Consider the following 21,782-nt stretch of genomic DNA (forward strand, 5'->3'; position numbering starts at 1 on the left):
TACAGGGCCTCTCTCCTCTGCTCCACTGCATCCAGGATCGCCTCGATGTCCCACTCCTGGAACCTCGGCGCGTGCGGAGGGTGGTCATTTTGACGGTTCTCTGGGGGGGGTCTCTGGGGTGCTGTGACACCACGCGGCGTCACTGGCAGGTGACCCTGTCGCGAATGGCATCATGCCGCTGCTAGCCCATTCCAGACCACAGAATTTGCTGGAGTGATTCGCGCCGGGTTCGGGCTGTCGCGCCGATTATCGGAGAATCCCGCACGTGATTCTTACGTGACACTGCCTTCTAATCTTGTTACTGGGAAATTCACATCTCATCCGACCTTTTGAATACTAGCTACTGTTTCTACCTGTTTCTGGACAGGTCGCATCCGATTATGTTTTGTTAAATTAGTTTTATTGCTATTGCTAGGCAAATTCATGATAATAGGGAGACCAAAGTTACATGCAATGGTTTGGTCTCACCAAAGCCCTGTGCAACTGCTAAGATATCTCTACTTCTGAACTCAAATCCTCTTGTTATGGGCAGCACGGTGGCACAGTGGTTAGCACTGCTGCCTCACAGCTCCAGGGACCCGGGTTCAATTCTGTCGTCAGGTGATTGTCTGCGTGGTGTTTTCGCTTTCTCCCTGCGTCTGCATGGGTTTCCTCCGGATGCACCATTTCTTCTCATAGTCCAAAGATGTGCAAGTTCGGTGGATTGGCCATGCTAAATTGCCCTTTAGTGTCCAAAAAGGTTTGGTGGGGTTACTGGGTTACAGAGATAGGGTGGAGGTGTAGCCTTAAATAGGGTGGTCTTTCAAAGGGCCGGTGCAGACTCGATGGGCTGAATGGTCTCCTTCTACACTGTAAATTCTATGATAATAGAGGTCAAAATACCATTTCCCTTCCAAATTGCTTGCTGCACCTATCTCTCCACTTTCAAGTAAAGGACACCCAGAATCCTTTGTACATCCACACCTCCCAATATATATCACTATTTAAATAATACTTAAATAGTACTTTCTCTTTTTGACTCCAAAATGTATAAGCTCACATTTAGCTGTGTTGTATTTATCTGCCATGTGTTTATCCACTCAGTCAACGTCTAAATATCCTTGAGGCCTCCTTGCATCCTCCTCACAATTCACAGTTCTGCCCAGTTTTGGGTCATAGAATAGAATAGCATTTACAGTGCAGAAGGAGGCCATTCAGCCCATCGAGCCTGCACTGGCTCTTGGAAAGAGCACCCTATTTAAGCCCACATCTCCACCCTATCCCAGTAACCCCACCTAATCTAAGGGCAATTTAGCATGGTCAATCCACCCAACCTGCCCTTCTTTGGACTGTGGGAGGAAAGCAGAGCACACAGAGGAGACCCACCCAGACACGGGGAAAACGTGCAGACTCTGCACAGACAGTGAAGCAAGCTGGGAATTGAACCTGGGACCCTGGCGCTGTGATGAAACTGTGCTAACCACTGTGCTACCGTGTCTGCGACACCGTGCCGTCTACAAACTTGGGAATGTTACGTTTGGTTCTCTCACCCAGGTAATTTGTACATATTGTGAACAGCTGGGCCACAAAGGCTGATCCCGCAGTCCCCCACTAGTCATTACCTGCCACATGGAAAAAGACCAATTTCTATCTACTGTCAGTTTCCTGTCTTTCAACCAATTCTCAATCTATGCCAATACATTACGCCCTCGGCAATGTTCTTTTAATTTTTCCACTAATCTCTTATGATCTTATCAAACACCATCTGAAAGTCCAAGAACACCACATTCACTGGTTCTACCTTATCTATCCCACGAACTACATGCTCAAAAATCTCCAGTAGATTTGTTAAGCATGATTTGCCCATGCTGGCTTGTCGAATCCAGGAATGTTTTCCAAATGTGGTCGGCAGTGACATGTGGGGTACTGCAGGATTCAGTGCTTGGGCCCAAAATGTTTTCAAGATATATAAATGGCCAGGATGAGGGAATCAAACGTTCATGTCTGTTATCACGGGTGAGATTCTCCATCGGTTGATTGGGCGGAGTACCAGTTCCAATGAAAAAAATTGTTGCGGTGCTGTTTTTACAGCAAATCGCAATTCTCTGTTACCTCGACAGTCGTATCAATGCTACACAGTAAACAGCGTTGGCACATCGTGAGTGGGTCCGACTCCGTATTCTCCAGGACCTCTTGTGATTCTCTGCCTCCAATGGCCCGAATTCCCAAAGGCGAGGTTCACCTGTGCTTTTAAAATCCGTGAAACCAACATAGTGGCTACTCATGGAGGTGGTAGAACACGGAAAGGTGTGACCGTGGGCTGCCGGGCTGGACACAGGCTGGGCTGACTGGGTGTGGGGGGAACCTGCCAGGGCCGAGGGGGTGATGGAGGAATAGGCCATGTGGCCGGTGTGACCTTCCGCTGCAGTCCCGCATGGTATCCTGGCATGTTCTGCCATTTCCGTGGTCTGCAAACCAGCCACCTTGCTGCGTATCCCATATAAATGTTTCTGGAACATACCTCGCCATTCACCTGAGGAAGGAGCTGCGCTCCGAAAGCTCGTGTTTGAATCAAACCTGTTGGACTTTAACCTGGTGTTGTAAGACTTCTTACCGTATCCCACTGACCACTCACCTTGACTGTAGAGTTCTGTAGAGTGACACCGACTACCTGGGTGCCCCCCAATTCCACACCCCAGCCCCACCCTCTACCCCACCCGTCTGCCCCACCCGTCTGTCACCCGCTGGCAGGGCTTCACGAGGACCACCCAAGGGCAACGCCCACAGTAGCCCGACAGGGGCTCTGGAGCTGGTTGAGCATGGGGGTTCACATATCCGTCTTTCACATGTCGACCTTTCACATGTCGGCAGATGGAGTTTAATCGGGACAAATGTGAGGTAATGCATTTTGGAAGGTCTAATACAGATGGAAAATTTACAGTAAATGGCAGAACCCTGAAGAGCATTGACAGGTTGGTGCTACAGAGTTTGCCAACGTTTTCTGCATGAAACTGAGAACAATCCTTTTCAAGCTAGTCGCTTTGACCGAAAGGTATGACGGCACTGCTGAGGTTCGAACTCAGGATCTCCTGTTTATAAGACAGGCATTTTAACCATCTAAGCCAAAGCACCAACCATACGGTATGCTTGCCTTCATCGGCTGGGGCATTCAGAAAAAAATTAGCATGACATGCTGCAACTGTATAGAATCTTAGTTAGGCCACACTTTGAATATAGTGTTCAATTCCCGTTAGCACACAACCAGAAGGATGTGGAGGCTTTGGGGAGGGTACAGAAGGGTGACCTGATAGAAGTCTACAAACTTATGTGGGTCATGGACAGAGTGGATCGTCAGAAGCATTTTCCCAGGATGGAAGAGTCAATTATGAGGGGACATAGGCTTGAGGTGTGAGGGGCACATTTTGGAGGAGATGTGCAAGGGAAATTTTTTACACAGAGGGTAATGGGTGCCTGGAACTCACTGCCAGAGGAGGTTGTGGAAGCAGGTACGGATAGTGACATTTAAAGGGGCATCTTTACAATTACATGAATAGGATGGGAACAGAAGGATACAGACTCCGGAAATGTACAAAGTTTTAGGTTAGACAGGTAACACGAAGGCGCAGTCTTGGAAGGCTGAAGGGCCTGTTCCTGTGCTGTACTTTTCTTTGTTAATTGTCTTTATTAATCGGGCATAGAATACAAGAGCAGGAGGTCCTGCTGGAACTCTATAAATGCTGGTTAAGCCACAACTGGAGTACTGCTTGCAGTTCTGAACTCCACATTATAGGAAGGATGTGCTTGCACTGGAGAAAGTGCAGAGGAGATTTACCAGATTAAGCCTGGGTCTGAATATGAAGAGAGATTGTTTTCCTTGGAGCAGCAAAGGTTGAGATGGGACCTGATAAATGTGCATAAGATTATGAGCGACATAGATAGGGTAAACAGGAAGATACTTCTTCCGTAAATAGAGGCATCAATAACCAGAGGGCATAAATTTAACAAACGAAGTAGAAGGCAAAGTTGAGGAGAAACCTTTTCATCTCGAGGGTGGCGGGAGTCTGGACGGGTGATTGAGTCAGAAACTCTCATAACATAGAACATAGAACATAGAACAGTACAGCACAGAACAGGCCCTTCGGCCCTCAATGTTGTGCCGAGCCATGATCACCCTACACAAACCCACGTATCCACCCTATACCCGTAACCCAACAACCCCCCCTTAACCTTACTTTTATTAGGACACAATGGGCAATTTAGCATGGCCAATCCACCTAACCCGCACATCTTTGGACTGTGGGAGGAAACCGGAGCACCCGGAGGAAACCCACGCACACAGGGGGAGGACGTGCAGACTCCACACAGACAGTGACCCAGCCGGGAATCGAACCTGGGACCCTGGAGCTGTGAAGCATTTATGCTAACCACCATGCTACCCTGCTGCCCCAGATAACATTTAAGAAGTATTTAGATATTCACTTGAGCTGGTGTAACCATCAGGGCTGTGGGCCAATTGTCGGAAAATAGAAAAGTCAGTTGTAATATTTAGCATAGGTGTAGGAGGGAAGACAGTCAAAGTATTGGTTTGCAGTCACATCAGCAAGGTTGAAAACCTGGTACAAAATGAAAGCTGGACAAGTTTTCACTACTTCTGGTTGACCATGAACAGATTATGGTCACAAAACATGAAATTGTCGATGTTCTATTCAGAGTTTAAAGAAATGGTGCAGGAGAAAAGGCAGATGCTAAGTTGTTCTAATTCTATGATATATACTGCTAATCCTACTTGCATTTGTTCACGTTAAATTTTTGTAACTTTACAACTCAATGCGTGTGATTCAACCAACGCATTGTGCCCGGCGTGGATCTGGGGTTGGGAGGTAAATAGCAGGAAAGGTTAAAATCGAGATTCGTACTGGGCACTAACCAGTTTCCAATTCACCTCACCTACTCCCAATGACACGTTCCGGATCACGCACAAAAATGACGAGTATATCATTAACCCTCATTGCATTAATTTCAATCTCATTAGCGAGATTGAAGTTGAATGCAGTGGCCCCCAGGAATTACTCAACTTGCCAGCAAGAAATTATGTGAACGTTGTTTAGTACTCCCTTTTAAATACATGTAGCTGGCCCAATGTCTGCTGAGGGGAGGTAAGTAGCCATTGACATTTTCTGGCATGCAGCTCTAGGGCACCATAGCTGCTACCTAGGGTTCAGGGGGATAGGGTCTGCGGTGGGGGGGGTGGGGGGGAGAAGAGGTTGGCTGAAGACCCTTAGGGGTTGAGCTTGGCCAGGGGCTGAAGCATTCCAGGTCGGGGGGTCACCCCTGGGCCGGGGGGTTGAGGAGCTTGCGTCAATAAGGCAGCATGGTAGCACAGTGGGAAGTATTATTTGATTCAAGCCGCGACTCTTAGATGTTATGTAACTGTTTAAGTCTTAGAGAAATAACAAAGTTGTATTATAAGATAAACCAACCTGACTGTGAGTATTCAATTCTGTCTGCAATCGTCAGTTGTGGCCAGTACAGGCGCAACAAAATCCCTTTGAAGCCTCTTTTGCATCCTCCTCTCAACTCACATTCTAACCTAGGTTAGTGCCATCAGCAAACTTGGAAATACAACATTTGATCATCGCATTGATATAGATTGTGAACAGCTGGCCCCAAGTACTAAACCTTGCCTTACCCCAACTGTCACAGCTGGTCCAACAAAAAATGAACCATATATTCCAAATCTTTGTTTTGTGTCTGTTATTCAATTCTTAATCTGTGCCAATACTACATCTGAGGAGTTTGAACTAATTTGGCAGAGGGAGGAGCTGCAGACTGTTACCAGAATAGCACAGCATAATACAGAAAAGCAATCAATTCAGAAAGAATACAATGGTAAGAGTCAGGGAGTAAGACGAGGCTAGATGGCTTCGACTTTAATGCCTGGAGTATTAAAGGTAAAACGGATGCGTGAAGGGCAAGGATTGGCAAGTGGAATTGTGATACAGTAGCCATCACAGAGGTGTGGTTGAGGGAGGGCTGGGATTGGCAGCTGAACATCCTGGGATATAGTATATTCAAACAAGACAGAGCAGAGGTAAAATAGGAGGAAGTATTATTAGCAAAAGAGTCAATTAATGCAGGAAGGAGAAATTATATCTTGGAGAGGGCATGAAAAGAAGCTTTGTGGTTTTAGAAGCAATAAAAAAGAGACAGTGTTTTGGTGTTTATTATTGACCCCAGGGTAGTCAGCGAGAAATTGAGGAGCAAATATGTGCGCAATTCACAGAGGTGTCCAAAAAGGGAAGGTGCAGTGCTGTACCTAATTCTGGGCAATGAAGCCGGACAGGTGGATGATGTGTTGATTTGGGAGCATTTTGGTGATAGCGACCACAGCATGGCACAATTCAGGGCCGGTATTCTCCGACCTACCCCGCCGGGTCGGAGAATCGCCGGGGGTCAGCGTGAATCCCGCCCCCGTTGTCTCCCGAAGTCTCCGGCACCAGAGATTCGGCGGGGGCGGGAATCGCGCCACGCCTGCCGGCGGCCCCCCCGGCGATTCTCCAGCCCGCGATGGGCCGAAGTCCCGCTGCTTTCATGCTGGTCCTGCCGGCGGGAATGAAACCACCTCCCTTATCGGCGGGACCAGGCGGTGCGAGCGGGCTCCGGCGTCCTGGGGGGCCGTGGGGTGATCTGGCCCCGGGGGGTGCCCCCAAGGTGGCCTGGCCCACGATCGGGGCCCACCGATCGGCCGGCGGGCCTGTGCCATTGGGGGACTCTTTTCCTTCCGCGTTCACCATAGTCTTCACGATGGCGGACGCGGAAGTGACCCCTTCCCCTGTGCATGTGCGGGGATGACGTCAGCAGCCGCTGACCCTCCGGTGCATGCGCGGACGTCCGCCGGCTGGACCCCAGCTGGCGTGGCGCCAAAGGCCTTTTCCGCCGGCCGGCAGGGCGCCAACCACTCTAGCGCGGGCCTAGCCCCTCAAGGCCCCTAAAGGTGCAGAGAAATCCGCACCTTTGGGGCAGCCCGACACTGGAGTGGTTCACACCACTCCATCCTGCCGGGACCCCCCGCCCCGCCGTGTAGGGGAGAATCCCGGCCCATGTTTGTTATGGCCAAAGAAATAGATAATTTGCAAAAAACGGTTTTGGGTTTGGGGAGAGAGGATTTCAGTAAAATAAGCTAGGATCTGGCCAAGGTGGACTGGAAAGAGATCCTTGTGGGGAAATCTCCAATAGAGAAGTGGGGGGCATTAAAAAGGAAATGGGGAGGGTACAAGCCCAACATGTTCCCTCTCGGGTAATAGGAAAGAGTAACAAGCCCAGAGAACCATGAATGATCAGAGACATTCAGGTTACGATGGGAAGGAAAAGAGAGTCTTTTGGCAAGTACAAGAGGAGCAAATCAATGGAGATGTTAGTGGAGCACAGAAAAGGCAGGATGGAGCTTAAGAAAGCAATTAGGAGAGCAAAGAGGGGATATGGGAATGCTCTGGTTGGTAAAAGTAGGGAAAATCCCAAGTATATCAATTGGAAGAGGGCCCATTAAGGACCAAGAGGAAATCTGTTAATGGAACCAGAGGACATTGGTAGGGTGTTGAATGAATACTTCACATCTGTCTTCATCCAAGAGAATGAGGAGGTAGATATGGAACTTAGGGACGGAGACTGTAAGGTTCTTGAGAAAATTATCATAGGGAGTTATGAGGTATTGGAGGCTTAATAGTGGACAAATCGCTAGGTCCAGATAAACCGTGTCCCAGGATGCGGCGGGAGACGATGTAGGAGGTTGCAGGGGTCTGACAAATTTTTTAAATTCCTCTCTGAACTCAGGGGAGGTGGCAGATGACTGGGTCCCACTATTTAAGAAAGGTTGTAGAGATAAGCCAGCAAACTACAGTCCAGTAAGTCACGTCAGTAGTATGGAAACTATTGGAGAAAACTCTGAAGGAGAGCATCTATCTGCACTTGGAGGGGCAAGGTTTAATCAGAAACAGTCAGCAAGGTTTTGTCAGAGGGAGGTCATGCCTAACAAATTTGGTTGAATTTTTTGAGCATGTGACCAGGTGTGTAGATAGGGTAGTGCAGTTGATGTAGTTTCCATGGATTTCAGTAAAGCCTTTGACAAGATCCCACGTAGGAAGCTTATAAAAAAGACACATGGGATACAGGGTAACTTGATAAGGTGGTTTAAAAATTGGGTTAGCTGTAGGTAAGAGGATGATGACAGACAGTTGTTTCAGTGGCTGGAAGCTAGTGTCCAGTGCAGTGACATAACACAGGGATCGATGCTGGGTCCTTTATTGTTTGTCAGTTATATAAACAACATAGATGACAATATATCAGTAAGTTTGCAGATGACACAAAGATTAGCTGAGTAGTTAACAGTGAGATTGAGGAATAAGGGTGATTTTTCAGGCTATAAGATAAACATGGGAAAAAGCGAGATGTTCGTCATTCAGGCATGGGGGCAGGAAAGGAGGCTGAAGGAGCTACTTTTTAAAGTGGTTGGGAAGAGTTTTAGGTATCTGGGGATTCAAGTGGCTAAGGATTGGGGGCAGCTTCACAAGTTAAATTTGGGAAAAGCAGTGGATCAAATGAGAAGGGATTTTTGTAGATGGGACATGCTCCCACTGACGCTGGCGGGGAGGGTTCAGATGATGAAGATGACGGTCCTTTTGAGACTGCTTTTCTTTTTTCAGTGTCTCCCGATTTTTGTCCCAAAAGCTTTTTTTCAGAAGTATTAATGTGATGATATTGAGGTTTATATGGGCGGGTAAAACCCTGAGAGTAAAGAGCACACTCCTGGAATGGGCCCGTGGGGAATGGGGATTGGCTCTCCCGAGTTTTATTAACTATTACTGGGCTGCCAACATATCGATGGTCAGCAAGTGGGTAGTGGGGGAGGAGTCGGTTTGGGAGCGGATGGAGGCAGCATCCTGCAAAGGTACGAGTTTGGAGGCTTCACTGACGGTGCCCCTGCTGTTCTCGCCGGCTCGGTACTCCACAAGTCCTGTGGTGGTGGCAACCCTGAGGGTGTTGGGGCAATGGAGGCAGCATATGAGACTAGAGGGGGCGTCACTGTGTCACCGATCTGTGACAATCACTGGTTTGTCCTGCGGTGCTGGATGGGGGCTTTAAGGTTTGGCAGTGGGCAGGGATTGAGAGGTTTGGGGATCTATTCATTCAGGAGGGCTTCCCGACATTGGAGACATTAGAGGAGGAGTTTGTCTTGCCGGAAGGGAACGGGTTTTGGTATTTTCAAGTGTACGGAGACAGGTCCCAAGCTTTCCTCGCCTCCCCCTGAGAGGACTACAGGATAAAGTGCTGTCAAAAACAGGGGTTGGAGGTGGGAAGGTTTCAGACACATAAGGGAATTGTGAGAGTGGGAAGGGGCCCCTATCAGAGAGGTGAGGAAGTGGGAAGAGGAGTTGGGAGGGGAGCAGGAAACTGAACTGTGGGAAAAAGCCTTGAAAAGGGTAAATGCATCTTCGTCCTGTGCTAGACTCAGCTTGATTCAATTCAAGGTAGTCCACAGGGCCCACATAACGGTGGCCCGGATGAGTAGGTTCTTCGAGGATGTGTAGGACAGATGTGGGGGTAGCCCGGCCAACCATGTTCATATGTTTTGGGCATATCCGAAACTGAGGGAATTCTGGCAGGGGTTTGCAGATGTTATGTCGGAAGTCCTGGAAGATAGGGTAACTCTGAGTCCAGAATTAGCAATATTTGGGGTGTCGGAAATCAGGGGGCAAAAGGGGGATGGAGGCCGATATTCTGGCCTTCTCCTCCCTGGTGGCCCAGAGACGGATCTTGCTGAGATGGAGGCACTCAGAGCCCCCAAAATCAGAAGTGTGGGTCAGCGATATGGTAGGGTTTCTCAGTCTGGAGAAAATCAAGTTTGCTTCAAGAGGATCAATACAGGGATTCGCCCGGAGTTGGCAGCCGTTCATCGATTTCCTTAACAAAAACTGAAAGTCAACATTAAGGGGGGAAAGGGAAAAGGGGCGGGGAAGGAAAATAGAACATAGAACAGTACAGCACAGAACAGGCCCTTCGGCCCTCACTGTTGTGCCGAGCCATGATCACCCTACTCGAACCCACGTATCCACCCTATAACCGTAACCCAACAACCCCCCCTTAACCTTACTTTTAATAGGACACTACGGGCAATTTAGCATGGCCAATCCACCTAACCCGCACATCTTTGGACTGTGGGAGGAAACCGGAGCACCCGGAGGAAACCCACGCACACAGGGGGAGGACGTGCAGACTCCACACAGACAGTGACCCAGCCAGGAATCGAACCTGGGACCCTGGAGCTGTGAAGCATTTATGCTAACCACCATGCTACCCTGCTGCCCTAATAGGGCCCTAAAGGCCCTAATAGGAGGCATGGTAAGGTCAAACAAGGACAGGGAATTTAGTACACGGGTAATTTGGGATAGGGCAGGAGAAGTGGTGTGCGTGGTTTATTGTGTGTTGTTATTTTAGGGGGCATTTTGTGCGTCGACCCACGCAGCTGTTTTAGAAATGTCAATGTTAAATTGTGAAAATTACAAATGCTTCAGTAAAATATTTTTAAAAAACAGTGAGATTGAGTGTCTTGTGTTACAGGAAGATGTAGTCAGGATGGTCAAATAGAAAGGTAAGTGACAGATAGAATTTAACCCTGAAAAGTGTGAGGTGATACAAAGGGACATTGGAGTGTTGTCCATAGATCTCTGAAGGCAGAAGGGCAGATTAATAAAGTGGTGAAAAAGGCTTGTGGGCCTTTATCAATCGAGGCACAGATTTAAAAAGCAGGAAGGTCATGTTGGAGTTGCGTAGAACTTTGGTGAGGCCACAGCTGGAGTACTGTGCGCAATTCTGGTCGCCACATTATAGGCAGGATGTGATTGCACTGGAGCGGGTGCAGAGGCGATTCACAAGGATGTTACCTGGGATGGAACATTTAAGTTATGAAGCGAGGTTGGATAGACTTGGGCTGTGTTCGCTGGAGCAGAGAGGACTGAGTGGTGACCTGGTCAAGGTGTGCAAGATTATGAAGAGCATGGACAAGGTGGGTAGGAAGCAGCTGTTCCGCTTAGTTGAAGGGTCAGTTACGAAGCAACACAAGTCGAAGGTGAGAGGGCAGGAGGTTTAATAATAATAATCTATTATTATCATAAGTAGGCTTACATTAACACTGCAATGAAGTTACTGTGAAAATCCCCTAGTCGCCACATTCCGGCGCCTGTTCGGGTGCAGGAGAATTCAGAATGTCCAATTCACTTAACAAGCATGTCTTTCAGGACTTGTGGGAGGAAACTGGAGGACCCGGAGGAAACCCATGCAGACACTGGGAGAACGCACAGAGAGTGACCCAAGCAGGAATTGAACCCGAGATTCTGGTCCTGTGAAGCAACAGTGCTAACCGCTGTGCTACCGTGCTGCCAAAGGGAGGTTTGAGGGAAAACCTTTTAACCCAGAGGGTGGGGACTTTCTGGAAGGCACTGCTGAGAGGGTGGTAGAGGTGGGTTGCCTCACATCCTTTAAAAAGTACAGCTGATTTTCATGTGTCGATGCAGACTCGATGGACCAAATGGCCTCTTCTGCACTGTGATTCTATTAATTCTTCCCAATTCCATGTGCTCTAAATTTGCTTACTAAACTCCTGTGTGGGACCTGACTGAAAGTTTTCAGAATATTGAAGTGCCCCGCATCGACTGGTTATACCTTGTCTATTTTTCTAGTTACATCCTCAAAAAACCCCAACCGGTTTGTCAAACATGTGTCCGTAACTGCCAGACTCCCCATAATCAGTGTTGGGGGTTACCCCAAAGAAATCCCTCTCAGATCTTCCCAAGAAGGCTAAGCGGAACACTAACTTCCCTGGACAATAGTGCTGCACTGGGAACCATCTGACAAAGTGATTTAAATCGCTAACTTCTGCCAGAGAAGAAATAAAACCATGGTAGCATTGTGGTTAGCACTGTCGCTTCAGAGCTCCAGAGCCCCAGGTTCGATTCCTGGCTTTCTGTGCGGAGTCTACACATTTTCCCCGTGTCTGCGTGGGTTTCCTCTAGGTGCTTCGATTTCCTCCCACAGTCCAAAGGTGTGCAGGTTAGATGGATTGACCATGCTAAATTGCCCTTTGTGACCAAGGAGGTTGGGTGGGGTTGCTGGGTTACAGGTGTGGGACAGAGGTGTGGGCTTAAGTGGAGTGCTCTTTCCAAGGGCCAGTGCAGACTCGATGGACCAAATGACCTTCTTCTGCACTGTAAATTCTATATCTATATATCTATACCCATCTCCAACAGCTGCATAACTATTTTAAACACTTAGGCCAATACCCGCACAGGACATCCTTGCAAACCCGATTCTCCAGGGTACTCCGTCACTTGTTTGACTAATCACCCACTCCACCACATCCACACCCACCATGGACCTCCCTGCGCTTCCCATCACTCCCCAACAGCACAAAACTCACCCCCAACCGGCCAACCCAACCATTACCCATGACCTCCCCCGACTCCAACCCCCTCAAGTGACCTTCAAACGCCCCCTCACCCCCACCACCTGACTACCGATAACTCTCACTCCACCAACCATTCTTTGAGTCAGATAACTGTCATTGCCACAGCATCTTATTCCATGTGGTTATCTTCAGCTGAACAATCTTATTTATCAATTAATGCTACTAAGCCATTAGACAGAGCTCCATTATATTCTTTCTTCACACCTGTGCTTCTCTGAAGATATATGGTCCCTCCTCTTGCATGCGATTAATGATTTTATATGCACACTCCAATGGAATATCAATTTGCACAGGTGGTGGAATGCTGGAATTGATGAAACAATTAATAATACTGGAGATTTTATTCTGAATCGTTTCCTCGCTAGCATGAGAATGACACATGTCCTGAAGGAAAAAACATAAAAAAAGGGTCGGTAATCTTTTCTGTGCCATTTAGGTGGTAGAAATTCAGATAGTCAAAGATAAAGCTAAAAACATGCATTTGCAAATTTGCACATACACTTACTCAGTCACTTGTGTACAATGTTCCTTTGTTATTTTATGCAAATTGAACTTCTGATTAATTTGAATGTAGCTTTGAATTATTCATTACTTTTTAAAATGCAGATTCTATATTTTAGTTACCTTGTACTTTTGAACCTCAAGCCAGAATATGATATTATTTTCCATCAGTTCACCTTTCAGTGACACAAACTGCTGAAATTGAACAGCGGTTACTGGATTTAGCAAGGCTCTACGGAATGCAATTATGTCTTTTGACGAGGAAACCCATTTGTTATCGAAGAGCTGTTGGAAACATAGGTTACCAGATTAATTTAAGTCATCCACATTTTCACACACCTTTAGAAGCAAACTTATACACTACAAATTTTGGGCTGATGGTATTTCAAGCTTCCATAGTTTCCTTGACAAGATCCAATAAGTTCAGAAGTTCATAAGATATAGAAGAATTAGCCCATTTGGCCCATCGAGTCTGCTCCATCATTCGATCATGGCTGATCTCATCCTGGCCTTAACTTCACTGTCCTGCCCGTTCTCCATAACCCATCAACCCATTCATTACCACTTAAAAATCTGTCAAACTCCTCCTTAAATTTACTCATTGTCCCAGCATCTACTACACTCTGGGGTAACAAAATCCACAGATTCACAACTCTTTGGGAGAAGTAGTTTCTCCTCAACTCTGTATTAAACTTGCTACCTCTTATCCTAAGACCTCTTGTTCTAGAATGTCCCACAAGAGGAAGCATCCGCTCTACGTCTACTTTTTCCATACCTTTTATCATCTTCAATTGATGATCTGAATTTGATCTCCCCTTATTCTTTTAAACCCTAGAGAGTATAGGCCTAAACTGTTCAATCTCTCTTCACATGACAAATCCCACAAATCCGGAATAAACCTAATGAACCTCCTCTGAAATGCCTCTAATGCCACTGCATCTTTCTGCAAATTAGACAACCAAAACTGCAAAATACTCCATGTGTGGTCACACCAATGCCTTGTACAGTTGCAACACTTTCTTAACCTTTCTACTCCAATCCTTTTGCGATAAATTCCAACATTCCATTCGCTTTCTTTATTATCTACTGTACCTGCATGCTCGTTTTCTGTAACTCATTAATGAGGACTCCCAGATCCCTCTGCAACAGAACATCCCAAAGTTTCTCCCCATTTAGATAACAATTTGTCTTCCCATGTTTCCCAACCAAAATGCTTATCCACTTATCCACTTCAAACTCCATCTGCCACATTTTGGCCCATTCTCCTAACCTATCATATACATTTGTAAGGTTCTTATTTCCTCATTCCAACTTACTGTCCCATCTATTTTTGTATAGTATGCAAATTTGGCTAAAGAACCTGCTATCCCTGTATCCAAATCGTTTATATAGATTGTAAATAGCTGGGGCCCAAGGACCAAATCATGTGGCACTCCACTAGTTACATCTTATCATCCAGAAAAAGACCCATTTATCCTCTCTTTCTTCTGTCTGTCAGCCAGTCTTTGACGCAAGCTGATAAATTACCCTAATCCCATGTGATCTAACCTTGTGAACTAACCTTCTGTGCAGACCCTTATCAAATGTCTTTCAAAAGTCCAAATAGATTACACCTACAGGACCCCCATTATTCACTTTGCTTGTTACGTCTTCAGAGAACTCTAGAAAATTTGTCAAACACAGCCTTTCATAAAACCACGCTGGCTCTGATGGATGGGAAATATTGATGTCTCTGATAGGGCAGTGAAGAAGGCTTTTGGCATACTGCCCTTCATCAGTCAGGGCATTGAATATGGATGTTGGGAGATTATGCTGCAGATGCACAGCACATTGGTGAGGCCGCGCCTGGAGTATTGTGTTCAGCTTTGCTCACCTTGCTATATATGTTATTAAACTGGAGAGAGTGCAGAAGAGATTTACAAGAATGTTGTCAGGATTCAAGTGACTGAGTTATGGGAGAGATTGGACAGGATAGGACTTTTTTCTTTGGAGCGTTGGAGACTGAGGGGTGATCTTGCAGAGGTGTATAATGTCATGAGAGGCATGGATAGGGTGAATGCACTCAGTCTTTTCCCCAGGGTTGGGGAATCGAGAACTAGAGGGCATAGGTTTAAGTTAATTGGGGAAAGAAATAATGGGAACCTAAGAAGCAACTTTTTTGCACGGAGGGTGGTACGTATATGGAATGAGCTGCTGGAGGAAGTGGTTGAGGCAGGGATATTGACAACTTTTAAAAGGCATTTGGACATTCCCATGGATAGGAAAGGTTTAGAACGATATGGGCCAAATGCAGGCAAATGGGATTAACATAGATAGGCTTTTTGGTTGGCATGGACCAGTTTGGGCCGAAGAGCTGTAGATTGCATTTTGACTTTCCAAACGTCCTGAAATTGATAATTGATTCTAACAATTTCCCAACAACAGATGTTAAATTGACTGGTCTGTAATTTCCCACATTCTGCCTTTTTGAGAGGGTGATGCGTTAGCATTTTCCAATCCACTGGAACCCTTCCCGTGTTCAGGTAATTTTGGAATATTATAACCAATGGATCCACTGTCTCATTTAACACGTTAGGATGTCGGCCATTAGGCCCGGGGGACTTGTCTGCCCTCAATCCCAATAGCTTGTTGAGTACGGTTTCCCCATTGATGTTGATTATCTAAGTTCCTCCCTTTCTATTACCTCTGAATTTCCCGATAGGAATGGTTTTCGTTAGAGAGAAGAGGGTTAAGAGGTGACTTAATTGAGGCATACAAGATGATCAGAGATTAGATAGGGCGGACAGTGAGAGCCTTTTTCCTTGGATGGCGATGGCTAGCACGAGCTTTAAATTGACGGGAGATAGATATAGGACATATGTCAGAGGTAGGTTCTTTAATCAGAGAGTAGTAAGGGCGTGGAATGCCCTGCCTGCAACAGTAATGGACTCGCCAACATTAAGGGCATTTAAATGGTCATTGGATAGACATATGGATGGTAAGGGAATAGTGTCGATGGGCTTTAGATTGGTTTCACAGGTCGTTGCAACATCGAGGGTCTGTACTGCGCTGTAATGTTCTATGATCTAATGGTACTGGTGTCCTCCACCGTGAAAACTGAGGCAAAATATTGATTTAGCATCTTTGCATTTCTGTGTTCCCCACTAGTAACTCTCCGATTTCATCTTCCAAGGGACCAACCTTCATGTTAACAACTCTCCTCCCTTTCATAGGATTTTTTTATCACCTGCCTGCTGAGCACTTGCTGGGGACTAATGGCAATCCCACAATCCTTTGGGAGTATGAGCTTCCCCAATGAGGGGGGCGGAGAAATCATTAGCAGATTCCCTGCATAAATAAAGCTGACCAGTTTGGAACCAGCTAGAGAGGAATGAGCAGCAAAGGAGTTGCTGCTGTTGTATATGTATGTTATTGTAAATAAATGTTATTTCTTTCTATCCTTGAACTCGGCTGGGTTCTTTGTGGCCCTCCATAACTGGCGACGAGGGTTAAAGTGGATAGCTGTCTACGCTGCTGAAGCCAGCTCCCTGGGTTTTTGTTGGATACAGGTTGGAAGTTGTTTTTCTATTACACCATGCCTCCATATGGACGTTTGGATGTTTTTGATGCTGCGCTGGAAAGTCGGAACCAGTACGCACAACGGATGCGTTACTATTTCCGGGCAAACGTCACCGAAAACGAGCGCCAGGTGGTCATTTGCTCACCACCTGCAGCCCGCATGATACACTATCAATTACCACAAAGATGAGAGTAGTGGAATAATCAAGGCTTTATTGAGCAAGTTGTGCCTCCTGTAGCTGGAACCAGAATGGCTGCAACACCGGTAAGCACACATATTTATACGCCGCCTACTGGGCGGAGCCAGCAGGCAGGGATTTACCCATGTACCTCTACTATATGGGCCATACCGCAATACATGTAATACTACTAGTGGTGACTACCACATTCACCCTCTGTTTAAAAAAAGATGTCTGGCGGGGGTGGTGGAAAACATTACAAGTTCAGTCTGTCGGGGGCCTTGACCCTCCTCTGCTATCGCCTCAGTCCTGGTGGTGATGTGGGTGCCGACTTGATCACCTGTGACTCCGAGAGCGTGTTTTCCTCGTCTTCGTCACCCCTGAGTGGAACCAGTGGGAGGACGGATCCTACTGGGGCGGGGGCTGCGGTGGTTCCCTGGAGGGAGGGTGAGTGGCGTAGGGGTGAATAAGGCAACCGGGTGGGTGGGGGGCAGTGTCAGGTTGGGGGTCATGGGTGGGAATCCAGCGGGTGCCAGGTCCTCCCGGAGGGAGACTGTGTTCTGGCACCCGTCGGGGTGTGCCACGTACGCGTACTGCGGGTTCGCATGTAGGAGGTGGATTTTTTCGACCAAGGGGTCCAACTTATGAGTCTGCACATGCTTCCGAAGGAGGGGTCCAGGAACTGTCAGCCATGTTGGGAGCGAGACCCCGGATTTGGACTTCATAGAACATAGAACATAGAACGATACAGCGCAGTACAGGCCCTTCGGCCCTCGATGTTGCACCGACATGGAAAAAAAAAACTAAAGGCCATCTAACCTACACTATGCCCTTATCATCCATATGCTTATCCAATAAATTTTTAAATGCCCTCAATGTTGGCGAGTTCACTACTGTTGCAGGTAGGGCATTCCACGGCCTCACCACTCTTTGCGTAAAAAACCCACCTCTGACCTCTGTCCTATATCTATTACCCCTCAATTTAAGGCTATGTCCCCTCGTGCTAGCCACCTCCATCCGCGGGAGAAGGCTATCGCTGTCCACCCTATCTAACCCTCTGATCATTTTGTATGCCTCTATTAAGTCACCTCTTAACCTTCTTCTCTCTAACGAAAACAACCTCAAGTCCATCAGCCTTTCCTCATAAGATTTTCCCTCCATACCAGGCAACATCCTGGTAAATCTCCTCTGCACCCGTTCCAAAGCTTCCACGTCCTTCCTATAATGAGGCGACCAGAACTGTACGCAATACTCCAAATGCGGCCGTACCAGAGTTTGGTACAGCTGCATCATGACCTCATGGCTCCGGAACTCAATCCCTCTACCAATAAAGGCCAACACACCATAGGCCTTCTTCACAACCCTATCAACCTGGGTGGCAACTTTCAGGGATCTATGTACATGGACACCGAGATCCCTCTGCTCATCCACACTACCAAGAATTTTACCATTAGCCAAATATTCCGCATTCCTGTTATTCTTTCCAAAGTGAATCACCTCACACTTCTCCACATTAAACTCCATTTGCCACCTCTCAGCCCAGCTCTGCAGCTTATCTATGTCCCTCTGTAACCTGCAACATCCTTCCGCACTGTCTACAACTCCACCGACTTTAGTGTCGTCTGCAAATTTACTCACCCATCCTTCTGCGCCCTCCTCTAGGTCATTTATAAAAATGACAAACAGCAACGGCCCCAGAACAGATCCTTGTGGTACGCCACTCGTAACTGAACTCCATTCTGAACATTTCCCATCAACTACCACTCTCTGTCTTCTTTCAACTAGCCAATTTCTGATCCACATCTCTAAATCACCCTCAATCCCCAGCCTCCGTATTTTCTGCAATAGCCGACCGTGGGGAACCTTATCAAACGCTTTACTGAAATCCATATACACCACATCAACTGCTCTACCCTCGTCTACCTGTTCAGTCACCTTCTCAAAGAACTCGATAAGGTTTGTGAGGCATGACCTACCCTTCACAAAACCATGCTGACTATCCCTAATCATATTATTCCTATCTAGATGATTATAAATCGTATCTTTTATAATCCTCTCCAAGACTTTACCCACCACAGACGTTAGGCTCACCGGCCTATAGTTACCGGGGTTATCTCTACTCCCCTTCTTGAACAAAGGGACCACATTTGCTATCCTCCAGTCCTCTGGCACTATTCCTGTAGCCAATGATGACCTAAAAATCAAAGCCAAAGGCTCAGCAATCTCTTCCCTGGCTTCCCAGAGAATCCTAGGATAAATCCCATCCGGCCCCGGGGACTTATCTATTTTCACCTTGTCCAGAATTGCCAACACTTCTTCCCTACGCACCTCAATGCCATCTATTCTAATAGCCTGGGTCTCAGCATTCTCCTCCACAATATTATCTTTTTCTTGAGTGAATACTGACGAAAAGTATTCATTTAGTATCTCGCTTATCTCCTCAGCCTCCACACACAACTTCCCACCACTGTCCTTGACTGGCCCTACTCTTACCCTAGTCATTCTTTTATTCCTGACATACCTATAGAAAGCTTTTGGGTTTTCCTTGATCCTACCTGCCAAAGACTTCTCATGTCCCCTCCTTGCTCGTCTCAGCTCTCTCTTTAGATCCTTCCTCGCTTCCTTGTAACTATCAAGCGCCCCAACTGAAACTTCACGCCTCATCTTCACATAGGCCTCCTTCTTCCTCTTAACAAGAGATTCCACTTCTTTGGTAAACCACGGTTCCCTCGCTCGACCCCTTCCTCCCTGCCTGACTGGTACGTACTTATCAAGAACATGCAATAGCTGTTCCTTGAACAAGCTCCACATATCCAGTGTGCCCAACCCTTGCAGCCTACTTCTCCAACCAACACATCCTAAGTCATGTCTAATGGCATCATAATTGCCCTTCCCCCAGCTATAACTCTTGCTCTGCGGGGTATACTTATCCCTTTCCATCACTAACGTAAAGGTCACCGAATTGTGGTCACTGTCTCCAAAGTGTTCACCTACCTCCAGATCTAACACCTGGCCTGGTTCATTACCCAAAACCAAATCCAAAGTGGCCTCACCTCTTGTTGGCCTGTCAACATATTGTGTCAGAAAACCCTCCTGCACACATTGTACAAAGAACGACCCATCCAATGTACTCGAACTATATCTTTTCCAGTCAATATTAGGAAAGTTAAAGTCTCCCATAACAACTACCCTGTTACTTTCGCTCTTTTCCAGAATCATCTTCGCCATCCTTTCCTCTACATCTCTAGAACTATTAGGTGGCCTATAGAAAACTCCCAACAGGGTGACCTCTCCTTTCCTGTTTCTAACCTCAGCCCATACTACCTCGGAAGAAGAGTCCCCATCTTGTATCCTTTCTACCACCGTAATACTGTCCTTGACTAGCAGCGCCACACCTCCCCCTCTTTTGCCCCCTTCTCTGACCTTACTAAAGCACCTAAACCCCGGAACCTGCAACAACCATTCCTGTCCCTGCTCTATCCATGTCTCTGAAATGGCCACAACATCGAAGTCCCAGGTACCAACCCATGCTGCCAGTTCCCCTACCTTATTTCGTATACTCCTGGCATTGAAATAGACACACTTCAAACCACAGACCTGAACACTGCCGCCCTCCTGCGAAGTCAAAACTGTGCTCCTGACCTCTCTACTCTCAATCTCTCGCACCCCAAAACTACAATCCAGGTTCCCATGCCCCTGCTGAATTAGTTTAAACCCCCCCAAAGAGTACTAACAAATCTCCCCCCCAGGATATTGGTGCCCCTCAGGTTCAGATGTAGACCATCCTGTCTATAGAGGTCCCACCTTCCCCAGAAAGAGCCCCAGTTATCCAGAAATCTGAATCCCTCCCGCCTGCACCATCCCTGTAGCCACGTGTTTAATTGCTCTCTCTCCCTATTCCTCATCTCACTATCACGTGGCACGGGCAACAACCCAGAGATAACAACTCTGTTTGTTCTCGCTCTGAGCTTCCATCCTAGCTCCCTAAAGGCCTGCCTGACATCCTTGTCCCCTTTCCTACCTATGTCGTTAGTGCCAATGTGGACTACGACTTGGGGCTGCTCCCCCTCCCCCTTAAGGACCCGGAAAACACGATCCGAGACATCACGTACCCTTGCACCTGGGAGGCAACATACCAAACGTGAGTCTCTCTCGCTCCCACAAAATCTCCTATCTGTGCCCCTGACTATTGAGTCCCCAATTACTAATGTTCTACTCCTTTCCCCCCTTCCCTTCTGAGCAACAGGGACAGACTCCGTGCCAGAGGCCCGTACCCCATGGCTTACCCCTGGTAAGTCGTCCCCCCCACAAGTATCCAAAACGGTATACTTGTTACTCAGGGGAACGACCGCAGGGGGTCCCTGCACTGACTGCTTCTTCCCAGTCCCTCTTACAGTTACCCATCTATCTCCAGTCTTTGGTGTAACTACTTCCCTGAAGCTCCTATCAATGACCCCCTCTGCCTCCCGAATGATCCGAAGTTCATCCAGCTCAAGCTCCAGGTCCCTAACACGGTTTTTGAGGAGCTGGAGTTGGGTGCACTTCCCACAGATGAAATCAGCAGGGACACTGACGGCGTCCCTCACCTCAAACATTCTGCAGGAGGAGCATTGTACTGCCTTCCCTGACATCCCCTCTAGATTAAAAAAAAAACAAGAAAAAGAAAAAGAAAGGAAGAGCTTACCTGATATTATCTCAAACCCTGATCCCGCTGAAAGGTAAGCAAATTTAAAGGCACTCACTCACCTTCACGACAGGCCCCTGCTCCCGCTTCCCAACCACCGTGGGGTGGGGGGGTTGGTTAGAGGAGGAGGTAGGGTGGGAAACACTCACAAAGTGTTTCGGGTTTAACTGTCACTTGCCAACAGCCCCTCCACAAACCACCTTCAACTTAGGCTGACCTCACTGCACGTATGCAAATTTCCCCAGAACAGCTGATCAGTAGCTCTGCTCTGCTGCCCTCTGCTGGTTGCTTGCCTTTACTCAAACTCCTTGGGTCTTCTTCGCAGGTTCACCTTCAACTTAGGCTGACCGCACTGCACGTATGC

General features: G+C 47.3%; 1 protein-coding gene across 1 annotated transcript in view; it reads right to left on the reverse strand.

The window, feature by feature from the left end:
* The window catches only part of LOC119972149 (regulator of G-protein signaling 22-like), an 810,134-nt gene that overhangs the window by 62,951 nt on the left and 725,401 nt on the right, over positions 1-21,782 (reverse strand). The window contains exons 21-22 of the mRNA XM_038808479.1: positions 13,121-13,282; positions 12,701-12,880 (exon numbers count right to left, since the gene is read on the reverse strand). Of these exons, the coding sequence (XP_038664407.1) occupies positions 12,701-12,880; positions 13,121-13,282 (342 nt within the window). The remainder of the gene's footprint in view (positions 1-12,700; positions 12,881-13,120; positions 13,283-21,782) is intronic.

This window comes from Scyliorhinus canicula, chromosome 10 (assembly GCF_902713615.1).
Source record: "Scyliorhinus canicula chromosome 10, sScyCan1.1, whole genome shotgun sequence".
NCBI classification, from domain to species: domain Eukaryota; kingdom Metazoa; phylum Chordata; class Chondrichthyes; order Carcharhiniformes; family Scyliorhinidae; genus Scyliorhinus; species Scyliorhinus canicula.